Here is a 14,362-nt window from a genome sequence, read left to right on the forward strand (position 1 = left end):
CTCGCAGGTGCCTGTTATGGGAGAGTCTCTGAAATGCCGGGTCTCTCGCGGGTGCCCATTATGGGAGAGTGAGATGCCGGGTCTCTCGCAGGTGCCCATTATGGGAGAGTGAGATGCCGGGTCTCTCGCAGGTGCCTGTTATGGGAGAGTCTCTGAGATGCTGGGTCTCTCGCAGGTGCCCATTATGGGAGAGTCTCTGAGATGCCGGGTCTCTCGCAGGTGCTTGTTATGGGAGAGTCTCTGAAATGCCGGGTCTCTCGCGGGTGCCCATTATGGGAGAGTGAGATGCCGGGTCTCTCGCAGGTGCCCATTATGGGAGAGTCTGAGATGCCGAGTCTCTCGCAGGTGCCCATTATGGGAGAGTCTGAGATGCCGGGTCTCTCGCAGGTGCCCATTATGGCAGAGTCTCTGAGATGCTGGGTCTCTCGCAGGTGCCCATTATGGGAGAGTCTCTGAGATGCCGGGTCTCTCGCAGGTGCCTGTTATGGAAGAGTCTCTGAAATGCCGGGTCTCTCGCGGGTGCCCATTATGGGAGAGTGAGATGCCGGGTCTCTCGCAGGTGCCCATTATGGGAGAGTCTGAGATGCCGGGTCTCTCGCAGGTGCCTGTTATGGGAGAGTCTCTGAGATGCTGGGTCTCTCGCAGGTGCCCGTTATGGGAGAGTCTCTGAGATGCCGGGTCTCTCGCAGGTGCCCGTTATGGGAGAGTGAGATGTCGGGTCTCTCGCAGGTGCCCATTATGGGAGAGTCTCTGAGATGCCGGATCTCTCGCGGGTGCCCATTATGGGAGAGTCTCTGAGATGCTGGGTCTCTCGCAGGTGCCCATTATGGCAGAGTCTCTGAGGTGCCAGGTCTCTCGCAGGTGCCCATTATGGGAGAGTCTCTGAGATGCCGGATCTCTCGCAGGTGCCCATTAAGGGAGAAAAAAGTATTCGAATAGGACTGTCCCCAAAGGGTCAGAACTTGGGGACACTGTGTCACGAGTGGCTTAACCAGCAGCCGTTCAGTAGCCGGGGTAGTTAGTCCCGTATAAAGAACAAAAGGAAAAAAGCAAAATTGAACAGCGCACTAGTGATGAGAATCGATAAAACAACAATTAATTAGCACAATTCACAATTGCTTATAAAAAACATTTCATAAAATACATGAATATTAAAAATGGGGGGTGAAATGAGTGTGCACAATTGATAGCTTATGGATCAATATATCGGGGGATCCCCCTGCAGATGGAATATGAAGCTGGAGAGTTCGTTCCTATAGTACCCCTGGACAGAATTGTAAATAGAATAGTTACCACCCTTGATGGGGTAGGGGTATCCTCCTCCGAGTGCCCACGAGTCGGCCCAAAGTTGGCACAAATCACCGACAGTTGAGTGGTAGCGAGGTACTCGAGTGCTCCCCAAAGGATGGGTAATAGATGGTGTGTTACCAGATGATGTCCTTGTAATGGTGGCACGAGGAGGTGATGTCCTTGGGTGGAATATTATAAATCCAGAGGATGGTTCGGGCTGCAATCCAGATGTTATTTTTAATAAGGGGGGGGGGGGGTCCCCCAATAGCTTCCTGACGCGTTTCGCCACTCCTGGTGGCTTTATTAAAGCCACCAGGAGTCAGCGCAGCAGATTCCGTTAGTGTCTTATATAGCGCAGCAGATTCCGTTACAGCGCCTTATATAGTGCAGCAGATTCCATTACAGGTTCTTATATAGCGCAGCAGATTCCATTTCAGGTTCTTATATAGCGCAGCAGATTCCGTTACAGTGGCTTATATAGCGCAGCAGATTCCGTTAGTGTCTTATATAGCGCAGCAGATTCCGTTAGTGTCTTATATAGCGCAGCAGATTCCGTTAGTGTCTTATATAGCGCAGCAGATTCCGTTACAGCGTCTTATATAGCGCAGCAGATTCCGTTACAGCGTCTTATATAGCGCAGCAGATTCCGTTACAGCGTCTTATATAGCGCAGCAGATTCCGTTTGTGTCTTATATAGCGCAGCAGATTCTGTTACAGCGTCTTATATAGCGCAGCAGATTCCGTTAGTGTCTTATATAGCGCAGCAGATTCCGTTAGTGTCTTATATAGCGCAGCAGATTCCGTTACAGCGTCTTATATAGCGCAGCAGATTCCGTTCGTGTCTTATATAGCGCAGCAGATTCCGTTACAGCGTCTTATATAGCGCAGCAGATTCCGTTACAGCGTCTTATATAGCGCAGCAGATTCCGTTACAGCGTCTTATATAGCGCAGCAGATTCCGTTACAGCGTCTTATATAGCGCAGCAGATTCCGTTACAGCGTCTTATATAGCGCAGCAGATTCCGTTACAGCGTCTTATATAGCGCAGCAGATTCCGTTACAGCGTCTTATATAGCGCAGCAGATTCAGTTAGTGTTTTATATAGCGCAGCAGATTCCGTTAGTGTCTTATATAGCGCAGCAGATTCCGTTACAGCGTCTTATATAGCGCAGCAAATTCAGTTACAGTGTTTTATATAGCGCAGCAGATTCCGTTACAGTGTCTTATATAGCGCAGCAGATTCCGTTACAGGTTCTTATATAGCGCAGCAGATTCCATTGGTGTCTTATATAGCGCAGCAGATTCCATTGGTGTCTTATACAGCGCAGCAGATTCCGCTACAGGTTCTTATGTGGCGCAGCAGATTCCGCTACAGGTTCTTATGTGGCGCAGCAGATTCCGCTACAGGTTCTTATGTGGCGCAGCAGATTCCGCTACAGGTTCGTATGTGGCGCAGCAGATTCCGCTACAGGTTCGTATGTGGCGCAGCAGATTCCGCTACAGCGTCGTATGTGGCGCAGCAGATTCCGCTACAGCGTCGTATGTGGCGCAGCAGATTCCGCTACAGCGTCGTATGTGGCGCAGCAGATTCCGCTACAGCGTCGTATGTGGCGCAGCAGATTCCGCTACAGCTTCGTATGTGGCGCAGCAGATTCCGTTACAGCGTCGTATGTGGCGCAGCAGATTCCGCTACAGCGTCGTATGTGGCGCAGCAGATTCCGCTACAGCGTCTTATGTGGCGCAGCAGATTCCGTTACAGCGTCTTATGTGGCGCAGCAGATTCCGTTACAGCGTCTTATGTGGCGCAGCAGATTCCGTTACAGCGTCTTATGTGGCGCAGCAGATTCCGTTACAGCGTCTTATGTGGCGCAGCAGATTCCGTTACAGCGTCTTATATAGCGCAGCAGATTCCGTTACAGCGTCTTATATAGCGCAGCAGATTCCGTTACAGTGTCTTATATAGCGCAGCAGATTTCATTACAGGTTCTTATATAGCGCAGCAGATTCCATTGGTGTCTTATATAGCGCAGCAGATTCCATTGGTGTCTTATACAGCGCAGCAGATTCCGCTACAGGTTCTTATGTGGCGCAGCAGATTCCGCTACAGGTTCTTATGTGGCGCAGCAAATTCCGCTACAGGTTCTTATGTGGCGCAGCAGATTCCGCTACAGGTTCTTATGTGGCGCAGCAGATTCCGCTACAGCGTCGTATGTGGCGCAGCAGATTCCGCTACAGCGTCGTATGTGACTCAGCAGATTCCGCTACAGCGTCGTATGTGGCGCAGCAGATTCCGTTACAGCGTCGTATGTGGCGCAGCAGATTCCGTTACAGCGTCGTATGTGGCGCAGCAGATTCCGTTACAGCGTCTTATGTGGCGCAGCAGATTCCGTTACAGCGTCTTATGTGGCGCAGCAGATTCCGTTACAGCGTCTTATGTGGCGCAGCAGATTCCGTTACAGCGTCTTATGTGGCGCAGCAGATTCCGTTACAGCGTCTTATGTGGCGCAGCAGATTCCGTTACAGCGTCTTATGTGGCGCAGCAGATTCCGTTACAGCGTCTTATGTGGCGCAGCAGATTCCGTTACAGCGTCTTATGTGGCGCAGCAGATTCCGTTACAGCGTCTTATGTGGCGCAGCAGATTCCGTTACAGCGTCTTATGTGGCGCAGCAGATTCCGTTACAGCGTCTATGGCGCAGCAGATTCCATTGGTGTCTTATACAGCGCAGCAGATTCCGCTACAGGTTCTTGTATAGCGCAGCAGATTCCGTTACAGTGTCTTATATAGCGCAGCAGATTCCGCTACAGGTTCTTATATAGCGCAGCAGATTCCGTTACAGTGTCTTATATAGCGCAGCAGATTCCGTTACAGGTTCTTATATAGCGCAGCAGATTCCATTGGTGTCTTATATAGCGCAGCAGATTCCATTGGTGTCTTATACAGCGCAGCAGATTCCGCTACAGCGTCGCAGGTGGCGCAGCAGATTCCGCTACAGCGTCGCAGGTGGCGCAGCAGATTCCGCTACAGCGTCGCAGGTGGCGCAGCAGATTCCGCTACAGCGTCGCAGGTGGCGCAGCAGATTCCGCTACAGCGTCGCAGGTGGCGCAGCAGATTCCGCTACAGCGTCGCAGGTGGCGCAGCAGATTCCGCTACAGCGTCGCAGGTGGCGCAGCAGATTCCACTGCGCTTTACAATAGTAGACAGTGATAGAACAAACTGGGTAACAACAGACAGACTTGGAGGAAGGAGGGCCCTGCTGCAAGCTTACAATCTATACGGTAGATAGCGGAACTTGTCTCCAATAGGGATGTCTCCCTCTACTCCGGATCTCAGGCTATGTGTTGTCACGTGATGCTGCTGCTGCTGCCCTGGACCTGTAACACTTTCCTCCGCCAGGTGGCACTGTCTCCCTCTTCTGGATCCCAGGCTGTGTGTGGTCACGTGATGCTGCTGCTGCCCTGTAGCTGTAAAGCAGCCCATACACGCTGCTATGAGGGAGTGCTTTCCGTGCTGTACTAGCACGGATGGATCACATTGCATTGCATGCACAGGCAATGCAATGTGATCCGTGCTAGTACAGCACGGAAAGCACGCCCTCATAGCAGCGTGTATAGGCTGCTTAACACTCTCGTCCGCCAGGTGGTGCTGTCTCCCTCTTCTAGATCCTAGACTGTGTGTGGTCACGTGAAAATGCTGCTGCCCTGTAGCTTTAACACTTTCCTCCACCAGGTGGCGCTGTCTCCCTCTCCTGGATGCCAGGCTGTGTGTGTCTTATATAGCGCAGCAGATTCCGTTACAGCATCTTATATAGAGCAGCAGATTCCGTTACAGTGTTTTATATAGCGCAGCAGATTCCGCTACAGCGTCTTATATGGCGCAGCAGATTCCGCTACAGCGTCGTATGTGGCGCAGCAGATTCCGTTACAGCGTCGTATGTGGCGCAGCAGATTCCGTTACAGCGTCGTATGTGGCGCAGCAGATTCCGTTACAGCGTCTTATGTGGCGCAGCAGATTCCGCTACAGCATCGCAGGTGGCGCAGCAGATTCCGCTGCGCTTTACAATAGTAGACAGTGATAGAACAAACTGGGTAACAACAGACAGACTTGGAGGAAGGAGGGCCCTGCTGCAAGCTTACAATCTATACGGTAGATAGCGGAACTTGTCTCCAATAGGGATGTCTCCCTCTACTCCGGATCTCAGGCTATGTGTTGTCACGTGATGCTGCTGCTGCTGCCCTGGACCTGTAACACTTTCCTCCGCCAGGTGGCACTGTCTCCCTCTCCTGGATCCCAGGCTGTGTATGGTCACGTGATGCTGCTGCTGCGCTGTAGTTGTAACACTCTCGTCCGCCAGGTGGCACTGTCTCCCTCTCCTGGATCCCAGGCTGTGTATGGTCACGTGATGCTGCTGCCCTGGAGCTGTAACACTCTCGTCCGCTAGGTGGTGCTGTCTTCCTCTACTGTGGTCACGTGATGCTGCTGCTGCCGCCGCCGTGTAGCTGTAACTCTCCAGCACCAGGTGGCGCGGTCTCCCTCTAGTCCGGATCCCAGGCTGTATGTGGTCACGTGATGCTGCTGCCCTGTAGCTGTAACACTTTCATCCACCAGGTGGCGCTGTCTCCCTCTACTCCGGGTCCCAGGCTGTATGTGGTCACGTGATGCTGCTGCTGCTGCTGCCCTGTAGCTGTAACACTTTCCTACGCCAGGTGGCGCTGTCACCCTGTACTCCGGATCCCGGGCTGTGTGTGGTCACGTGATGATGCTGCTACTCTGTAGCTGTAACAATCTCCTGCGCCAGGTGGCGCGGTCTCCCTCGGCTGTGTGTTGTCACGTGATGCTGCTGCCCTGTAGCTGTAACACTTTCCTCCGCCAGGTGGCGCTGTCTCCCTCTCCTGGATCCCAGGCTGTGTGGTCACGTGATGCCTCCCTCTAGTCTGGATCCCAGGCTGTATGTGGTCACGTGATGCTGCTGCCCTGTAGCTGTAACACTTTCATCCACCAGGTGGCGCTGTCTCCCTCTACTTCGGGTCCCAGGCTGTATGTGGTCACGTGATGCTGCTGCTGCTGCTGCTGCTGCCCTGTAGCTGTAACACTTTCCTACGCCAGGTGGCGCTGTCACCCTGTACTCCGGATCCCGGGCTGTGTGTGGTCACGTGATGATGCTGCTACTCTGTAGCTGTAACAATCTCCTGCGCCAGGTGGCGCGGTCTCCCTCGGCTGTGTGTTGTCACGTGATGCTGCTGCCCTGTAGCTGTAACACTTTCCTCCGCCAGGTGGCGCTGTCTCCCTCTCCTGGATCCCAGGCTGTGTGGTCACGTGATGCCTCCCTCTACTCCGGATCCCAGGCTGTATGTGGTTACGTGATGCTGCTGCCCTGTAGCTGTAACACTCTCCTCCGCCAGGTGGCGCGGTCTCCCTCGGCTGTGTGTGGTCACGTGATGCTGCTGTTGTCCTGTAGCTGTAACACTCTCCTGCACCAGGTGGCGCTGTCTCCCTCTACTCCGGATCCCAGGCTGTGTGTGGTCACGTGATGCTGCTGTTGTCCTGTAGCTGTAACACTCTCCTGCACCAGGTGGCGCTGTCTCCCTCTACTCCGGATCCCAGGCTGTGTGTGGTCACGTGATGCCGTTGCTGTTACACTTTACGGCAAGTGAAGATTTGCTGCTGTAAAACAGACCTCCCCTCTGCAGCAATCATGGTGGTAAGTGATGTATACAGCTGATTACAGTACTGCAGTGTGTTCAGTGCTGTGTGTGCTGACAGTGACATATCTGCTAGTTGCAGGTAGAGGAGGGCGCACGGTGCTGATGGGCATAGGCTTTACTGCAGTGTGATTGGCGCAGTACCCAGTGTATGCAGTGTGCTCAGCACAGTACCTTGTGTATGCAGTGTGCTCAGCACAGCACCCAGTGTATGCAGTGTGCTCAGCGCAGTACCCTGTGTATGCAGTGTAATTGGTGCAGTGCTCGGCGCTGTACTTGGCGAATGCAGTGTGATTGGCGCTGTACCCAATCTATGCAGTGTAATTGGCGCTGTACCTGGTGTATGCAGTGTGCTCGGCGCAGTATCCGGTGTATGTTCGGCGCTGTACTTGGTGTATGCAGTGTGCTCAGCGCAGCACCCGGTGTATGCAGTGTGCTCAGCGCAGCACCCAGTGTATGCAGTGTGCTCAGCGCAGTACCCTGTGTATGCAGTGTAATTGGTGCAGTGCTCGGCGCTGTACTTGGCGAATACAGTGTGATTGGCGCTGTACCCAATCTATGCAGTGTAATTGGCGCTGTACCTGGTGTATGCAGTGTGCTCGGCGCAGTATCCGGTGTATGTTCGGCGCTGTACTTGGTGTATGCAGTGTGCTCAGCGCAGCACCCGGTGTATGCAGTGTGCTCAGCGCAGCACCCAGTGTATGCAGTGTGCTCAGCGCAGTACCCTGTGTATGCAGTGTAATTGGTGCAGTGCTCTACGCTGTACTTGGCCTATGCAGTGTAATTGGCGCTGTACCCGGTGTATGCAATGTACTCGGCGCAGTATCCGGTGTATGCTCGGAGCTGTACTTGGTGTATGCAGTGTGATTGGCGCTGTACCCGGTGTATGCAGTGTGATTGGCACTGTACCCGGTGTATGCAGTGTGCTCGGTGCAGTACTGGGTTTATGCAGTGTGCTCGGTGCAGTACTGGGTTTATGCAGTGTTCTCAGCGCTGTACCCAGTGTATGCAGTGTGATTGGCGCTGTACCCGGTGTATGCAGTGTGCTCGGTTCAGTACTGGGTGTATGCAGTGTGCTCGGTGCAGTACTGGGTTTATGCAGTGTGCTCGGTGCAGTACTGGGTTTATGCAGTGTTCTCAGCGCTGTACCCGGTGTATGCAGTGTGATTGGCGCTGTACCCGGTGTACGCAGTATGCTCGGTGCTGTACTTGGTGTATGCAGTGCCCTGCATTACGGAGGGCTAGCTGCCATGTACAATGCCCCTTACCTGTGTATTACTGATCTGACATCATCCCTCTTCTGTGTCACCCCGGTATGTTGGACGTGGTGCACACTGGCGGCATCTATAATGTACAGACGAGTGCTCACATGTGACTCCATAAGTGTCACTGTGCTCCCACGTCAGGCCTGGTCCCCACTCGGCGTCTGCACACGTAACTGGCCGTACTGAGTGTGAGCAGAGATAACAGGACCGGTCCTCTGTGCTCACAGCTGCTGTCCCCTATTGGGCCCATTCCCCGGCACTGAGTCCTTATGGTAAAGAATAAGTAATGTCCGGGGTGTGGTGGAACGTGTCACAGCTACTGTCCCCTATTGGGCCCATTCTCCGGCACCGAGTCCTTATGGTATAGAATAAGTAATGTCTGGGGTATGGTGGAACGTGTCACAGCTGCTATCCCCTATTGGGCCCATTCTCCGGCACTGAGTCCTTATGGTATAGAATAAGTAATGTCCGGGGTGTGGTGGAACGTGTCACAGCTGATGTCCCCTATTGGGCCCATTTCCCGGCACCGAGTCCTTATGGTATAGAATAAGTAATGTCCGGGGTGTGGTGGAACGTGTCACAGCTGCTGTCCCCTATTGGGCCCATTCCCCAGCACCGAGTCCTTATGGTATAGAATAAGTAATGTCCGGGGTGTGGTGGAACGTGTCACAGCTGCTGTCCCCTATTGGGCCCATTCCCCGGCACCGAGTCCTTATGGTATAGAATAAGTAATGTCCGGGGTGTGGTGGAACGTGTCACAGCTGATGTCCCCTATTGGGCCCATTCCCCGGCACCGAGTCCTTATGGTATAGAATAAGTAATGTTCGTGGTGTGGTGGAACGTGTCACAGCTGCTGTCCCCTATTGGGCCCATTCCCCAGCACCGAGTCCTTATGGTATATAATAAGTAATGGACCTGTGGTCCTGAGGAAGCGTTCTAAGCGAAGCGTATGCTGACCGATCAAACACACTCAGTGTGTTTTAAATCCCCTCTCCCCCTCCCCACTTACAAATGTTTTGAAATTTACCTGTACCGCTGCGCAATCCAGGTCACTGGTTACCTCCGTGACCAAGACGCGAGTCTGGCGCCAGACTCAGCGTCATCAGAGCTAGGCGGTTGAACGAGGCGAGTGCACTCCTGCACACCTCCGATACAAGCTCACCGGGGCTCAGGAGACAGAGCGGTCTCCAAGGCAGTCAGTTACGCTAGACGGAATTGTCCGGGCTGGCTGTGTACACTAACCCAAGCCTATATGAGCCGATCCCTGTGACTTACGTTTTTGCGATACCAAGCAAATTGGAGATACTAGTTTCTAGGAAAGATACAGTGTATACAATCGAATAAAGCACTTATATGTATCTAACCTTGAATAGACATCCAATTGTGCATCACAGGTTCTCCAGCTCATCAAGAGCATTTATTCTCTTGTGGATACCAATTGCGCCTAACACATTTACATACAGGGTAGAGGGAAAGAGGGGTCACACTGAGTCAAGGGTAACATCTTTCCCCTTTTTTACTAAATGTTGTCATTTCTTGTATGTGTGGTTTTATTTCGCTAACTATTTTAAAATAAATGAAATAAACGTTATGTATTAAGAGTCTCACTTTATTCTTGGTGCACCAGCAAAAGGCATTCTTCCTTTTTGTTCTTTACTTGTAATTTCAATGCCTATGGTCGCACACCCTTTACCAGTTATATATAAAATTTAACATATGAGCAATAAGGAGGGTCCTATAATGTATAAAATTGTTCCTACTTTTCTGTGCGATTGATATTTTTCCTTCCCCGATTTATAATAAGTAATGTCCGGGGTGTGGTGGAACGTGTCACAGCTGCTGTCTCCCCTATTGGGCCCATTCCCCGGTACCGAGTCCTTATTGTATAGAGTAAGTAATGTCCGGGGTGTGGTGGAACGTGTCACAGCTGCTGTCTCCCCTATTGGGCCCATTCCCCGGTACCGAGTCCTTATTGTATAGAGTAAGTAATGTCCGGGGTGTGGTGGAACGTGTCACAGCTGCTGTCCCCTATTGGACCCATTCCCCGGCACCGAGTCCTTATGGTATAGAATAAGTAATGTCCGGGGTGTGGTGGAACGTGTCACAGCTGATGTCCCCTATTGGGCCCATTTCCCGGCACAGAGTCCTTATGGTATAGAATAAGTAATGTCCGGGGTGTGGTGGAACGTGTCACAGCTGATGTCCCCTATTGGGCCCATTCCCCGGTACCGAGTCCTTATTGTATAGAGTAAGTAATGTCTGGGGTGTGGTGGAACGTGTCACAGCTGCTGTCTCCCCTATTGGGCCCATTCCCCGGTACCGAGTCCTTATTGTATAGAGTAAGTAATGTCCGGGGTGTGGTGGAACGTGTCACAGCTGCTGTCCCCTATTGGACCCATTCCCCGGCACCGAGTCCTTATGGTATAGAATAAGTAATGTCCGGGGTGTGGTGGAACGTGTCACAGCTGATGTCCCCTATTGGGCCCATTTCCCGGCACAGAGTCCTTATGGTATAGAGTAAGTAATGTCCGGGGTGTGGTGGAACGTGTCACAGCTGATGTCCCCTATTGGGCCCATTCCCCAGCATAGAGTCCTTATGGTATAGAGTAAGTAATGTCCGGGGTGTGGTGGAACGTGTCACAGCTGCTGTCCCCTATTGGGCCCATTCCCCAGCACCGAGTCCTTATGGTATATAATAAGTAATGTCTGGGGTGTGGTGTAACGTGTCACAGCTGCTGTCCCCTATTGGGCCCATTCCCCGGTACCGAGTCCTTATTGTATAGAGTAAGTAATGTCCGGGGTGTGGTGGAACGTGTCACAGCTGCTGTCCCCTATTGGACCCATTCCCCGGCACCGAGTCCTTATGGTATAGAATAAGTAATGTCCGGGGTGTGGTGGAACGTGTCACAGCTGATGTCCCCTATTGGGCCCATTTCCCGGCACCGAGTCCTTATGGTATAGAGTAAGTAATGTCCGGGGTGTGGTGGAACGTGTCACAGCTGATGTCCCCTATTGGGCCCATTCCCCAGCATAGAGTCCTTATGGTATAGAGTAAGTAATGTCTGGGGTGTGGTGGAACGTGTCACAGCTGCTGTCCCCTATTGGGCCCATTCCCCGGCACCAAGTCCTTATGGTATAGAATAAGTAATGTCCAGGGTGTGGTGGAACGCGTCACAGCTGCTGTCCCCTATTGGGCCCATTCCCCGGCACCGAGTCCTTATGGTATAGAATAAGTAATGTCCGGGGTGTGGTGGAACGCGTCACAGCTGCTGTCCCCTATTGGGCCCATTCCCCGGCACCGAGTCCTTATGGTATAGAATAAGTAATGTCCGGGGTGTGGTGGAACGCGTCACAGCTGCTGTCCCCTATTGGGCCCATTCCCGGCACCGAGTCCGTATGGTATAGAATAAGTAATGTCCGGGGTATGGTGGAACGTGTCACAGCTGCTGTCCCCTATTGGGCACATTTCCCGTCACCGAGTCCTTATGGTATAGAATAAGTAATGTCCGGGGTATGGTGGAACGCGTCACAGCTGCTGTCCCCTATTGAGCCCATTCCCCGGTACCGAGTCCTTATGGTATAGAATAAGTAACGTCCGGGGTGTGGTGGAACGTGTCACAGCTGCTGTCCCCTATTGGGCCCATTCCCCGGTACCGAGTCCTTATGGTATAGAATAAGTAATGTCCGGGGTGTGGTGGAACGTGTCACAGCTGATGTCCCCTATTGGGCCCATTTCCCGGCACCGAGTCCTTATGGTATAGAGTAAGTAATGTCCGGGGTGTGGTGGAACGTGTCACAGCTGCTGTCCCCTATTGGGCCCATTCCCCTGCACCAAGTCCTTATGGTATAGAATAAGTAATGTCCGGGGTGTGGTGGAACGCGTCACAGCTGCTGTCCCCTATTGGGCCCATTCCCCTGCACCGAGTCCTTATGGTATAGAATAAGTAATGTCCGGGGTGTGGTGGAACGCGTCACAGGTGATGTCCCCTATTGGGCCCATTCCCGGCACCGAGTCCGTATGGTATAGAATAAGTAATGTCCGGGGTATGGTGGAACGTGTCACAGCTGCTGTCCCCTATTGGGCCCATTCCCCGGCACCGAGTCCTTATGGTAAAGAATAAGTAATGTCTGGGGTGTGGTGGAACGTGTCACAGCTGCTGTCCCCTATTGGGCCCATTCCCCGGCACCGAGTCCTTATGATAAAGAATAAGTAATGTCTGGGGTGTGGTGGAACGTGTCACAGCTGCTGTCCCCTATTGGGCCCATTCCCCAGCACCGAGTCCTTATGGTATAGAATAAGTAATGTTCGTGGTGTGGTGGAACGTGTCACAGCTGCTGTCCCCTATTGGGCCCATTCCCCAGCACCGAGTCCTTATGGTATATAATAAGTAATGTCTGGGGTGTGGTGGAACGTGTCACAGCTGCTGTCCCCTATTGGGCCCATTCCCCGGTACCGAGTCCTTATTGTATAGAGTAAGTAATGTCCGGGGTGTGGTGGAACGTGTCACAGCTGCTGTCCCCTATTGGACCCATTCCCCGGCACCGAGTCCTTATGGTATAGAATAAGTAATGTCCGGGGTGTGGTGGAACGTGTCACAGCTGATGTCCCCTATTGGGCCCATTTCCCGGCACCGAGTCCTTATGGTATAGAGTAAGTAATGTCCGGGGTGTGGTGGAACGTGTCACAGCTGATGTCCCCTATTGGGCCCATTCCCCGGCATAGAGTCCTTATGGTATAGAGTAAGTAATGTCCGGGGTGTGGTGGAACGTGTCACAGCTGCTGTCCCCTATTGGGCCCATTCCCCAGCACCGAGTCCTTATGGTATATAATAAGTAATGTCTGGGGTGTGGTGGAACGTGTCACAGCTGCTGTCCCCTATTGGGCCCATTCCCCGGTACCGAGTCCTTATTGTATAGAGTAAGTAATGTCCGGGGTGTGGTGGAACGTGTCACAGCTGCTGTCCCCTATTGGACCCATTCCCCGGCACCGAGTCCTTATGGTATAGAATAAGTAATGTCCGGGGTGTGGTGGAACGCGTCACAGCTGCTGTCCCCTATTGGGCCCATTCCCCGGCACCAAGTCCTTATGGTATAGAATAAGTAATGTCCGGGGTGTGGTGGAACGTGTCACAGCTGATGTCCCCTATTGGGCCCATTCCCCGGCATAGAGTCCTTATGGTATAGAGTAAGTAATGTCCGGGGTGTGGTGGAACGTGTCACAGCTACTGTCCCCTATTGGGCCCATTCTCCGGCACCGAGTCCTTATGGTATAGAATAAGTAATGTCTGGGGTATGGTGGAACGTGTCACAGCTGCTATCCCCTATTGGGCCCATTCTCCGGCACTGAGTCCTTATGGTATAGAATAAGTAATGTCCGGGGTGTGGTGGAACGTGTCACAGCTGATGTCCCCTATTGGGCCCATTTCCCGGCACCGAGTCCTTATGGTATAGAATAAGTAATGTCCGGGGTGTGGTGGAACGTGTCACAGCTGCTGTCCCCTATTGGGCCCATTCCCCAGCACCGAGTCCTTATGGTATAGAATAAGTAATGTCCGGGGTGTGGTGGAACGTGTCACAGCTGCTGTCCCCTATTGGGCCCATTCCCCGGCACCGAGTCCTTATGGTATAGAATAAGTAATGTCCGGGGTGTGGTGGAACGTGTCACAGCTGATGTCCCCTATTGGGCCCATTCCCCGGCACCGAGTCCTTATGGTATAGAATAAGTAATGTCCGGAGTGTGGTGGAACGTGTCACAGCTGCTGTCCCCTATTGGGCCCATTCCCCGGCACCGAGTCCTTATGGTAAAGAATAAGTAATGTCTGGGGTGTGGTGTAACGTGTCACAGCTGCTGTCCCCTATTGGGCCCATTCCCCAGCACCGAGTCCTTATGGTATAGAATAAGTAATGTTCGTGGTGTGGTGGAACGTGTCACAGCTGCTGTCCCCTATTGGGCCCATTCCCCAGCACCGAGTCCTTATGGTATATAATAAGTAATGGACCTGTGGTCCTGAGGAAGCGTTCTAAGCGAAGCGTACGCTGACCGATCAAACACACTCAGTGTGTTTTAAATCCCCTCTCCCCCTCCCCACTTACAAATGTTTTGAAA

General features: G+C 52.6%; 1 protein-coding gene across 3 annotated transcripts in view; it reads left to right on the forward strand.

The window, feature by feature from the left end:
* The first annotated feature begins 6,617 nt into the window (after positions 1–6,617).
* CZIB (CXXC motif containing zinc binding protein) overlaps positions 6,618–14,362 on the forward strand; it is a 37,642-nt gene continuing 29,897 nt past the window's right edge. Inside the window, exon 1 of one of the 3 annotated variants that reach the window (XM_083157914.1) lies at positions 6,618–6,990. In XM_083157914.1, the coding sequence (XP_083014040.1) occupies positions 6,985–6,990 (6 nt within the window). In that variant the 5' untranslated portion in view covers positions 6,618–6,984. The remainder of the gene's footprint in view (positions 6,991–14,362) is intronic. The other 2 variants (XM_083157913.1, XM_083157915.1) reach the window with 2 other exon arrangements.

This window comes from Crinia signifera, chromosome 8 (assembly GCF_055691185.1).
Source record: "Crinia signifera chromosome 8, ASM5569118v1, whole genome shotgun sequence".
NCBI classification, from domain to species: domain Eukaryota; kingdom Metazoa; phylum Chordata; class Amphibia; order Anura; family Myobatrachidae; genus Crinia; species Crinia signifera.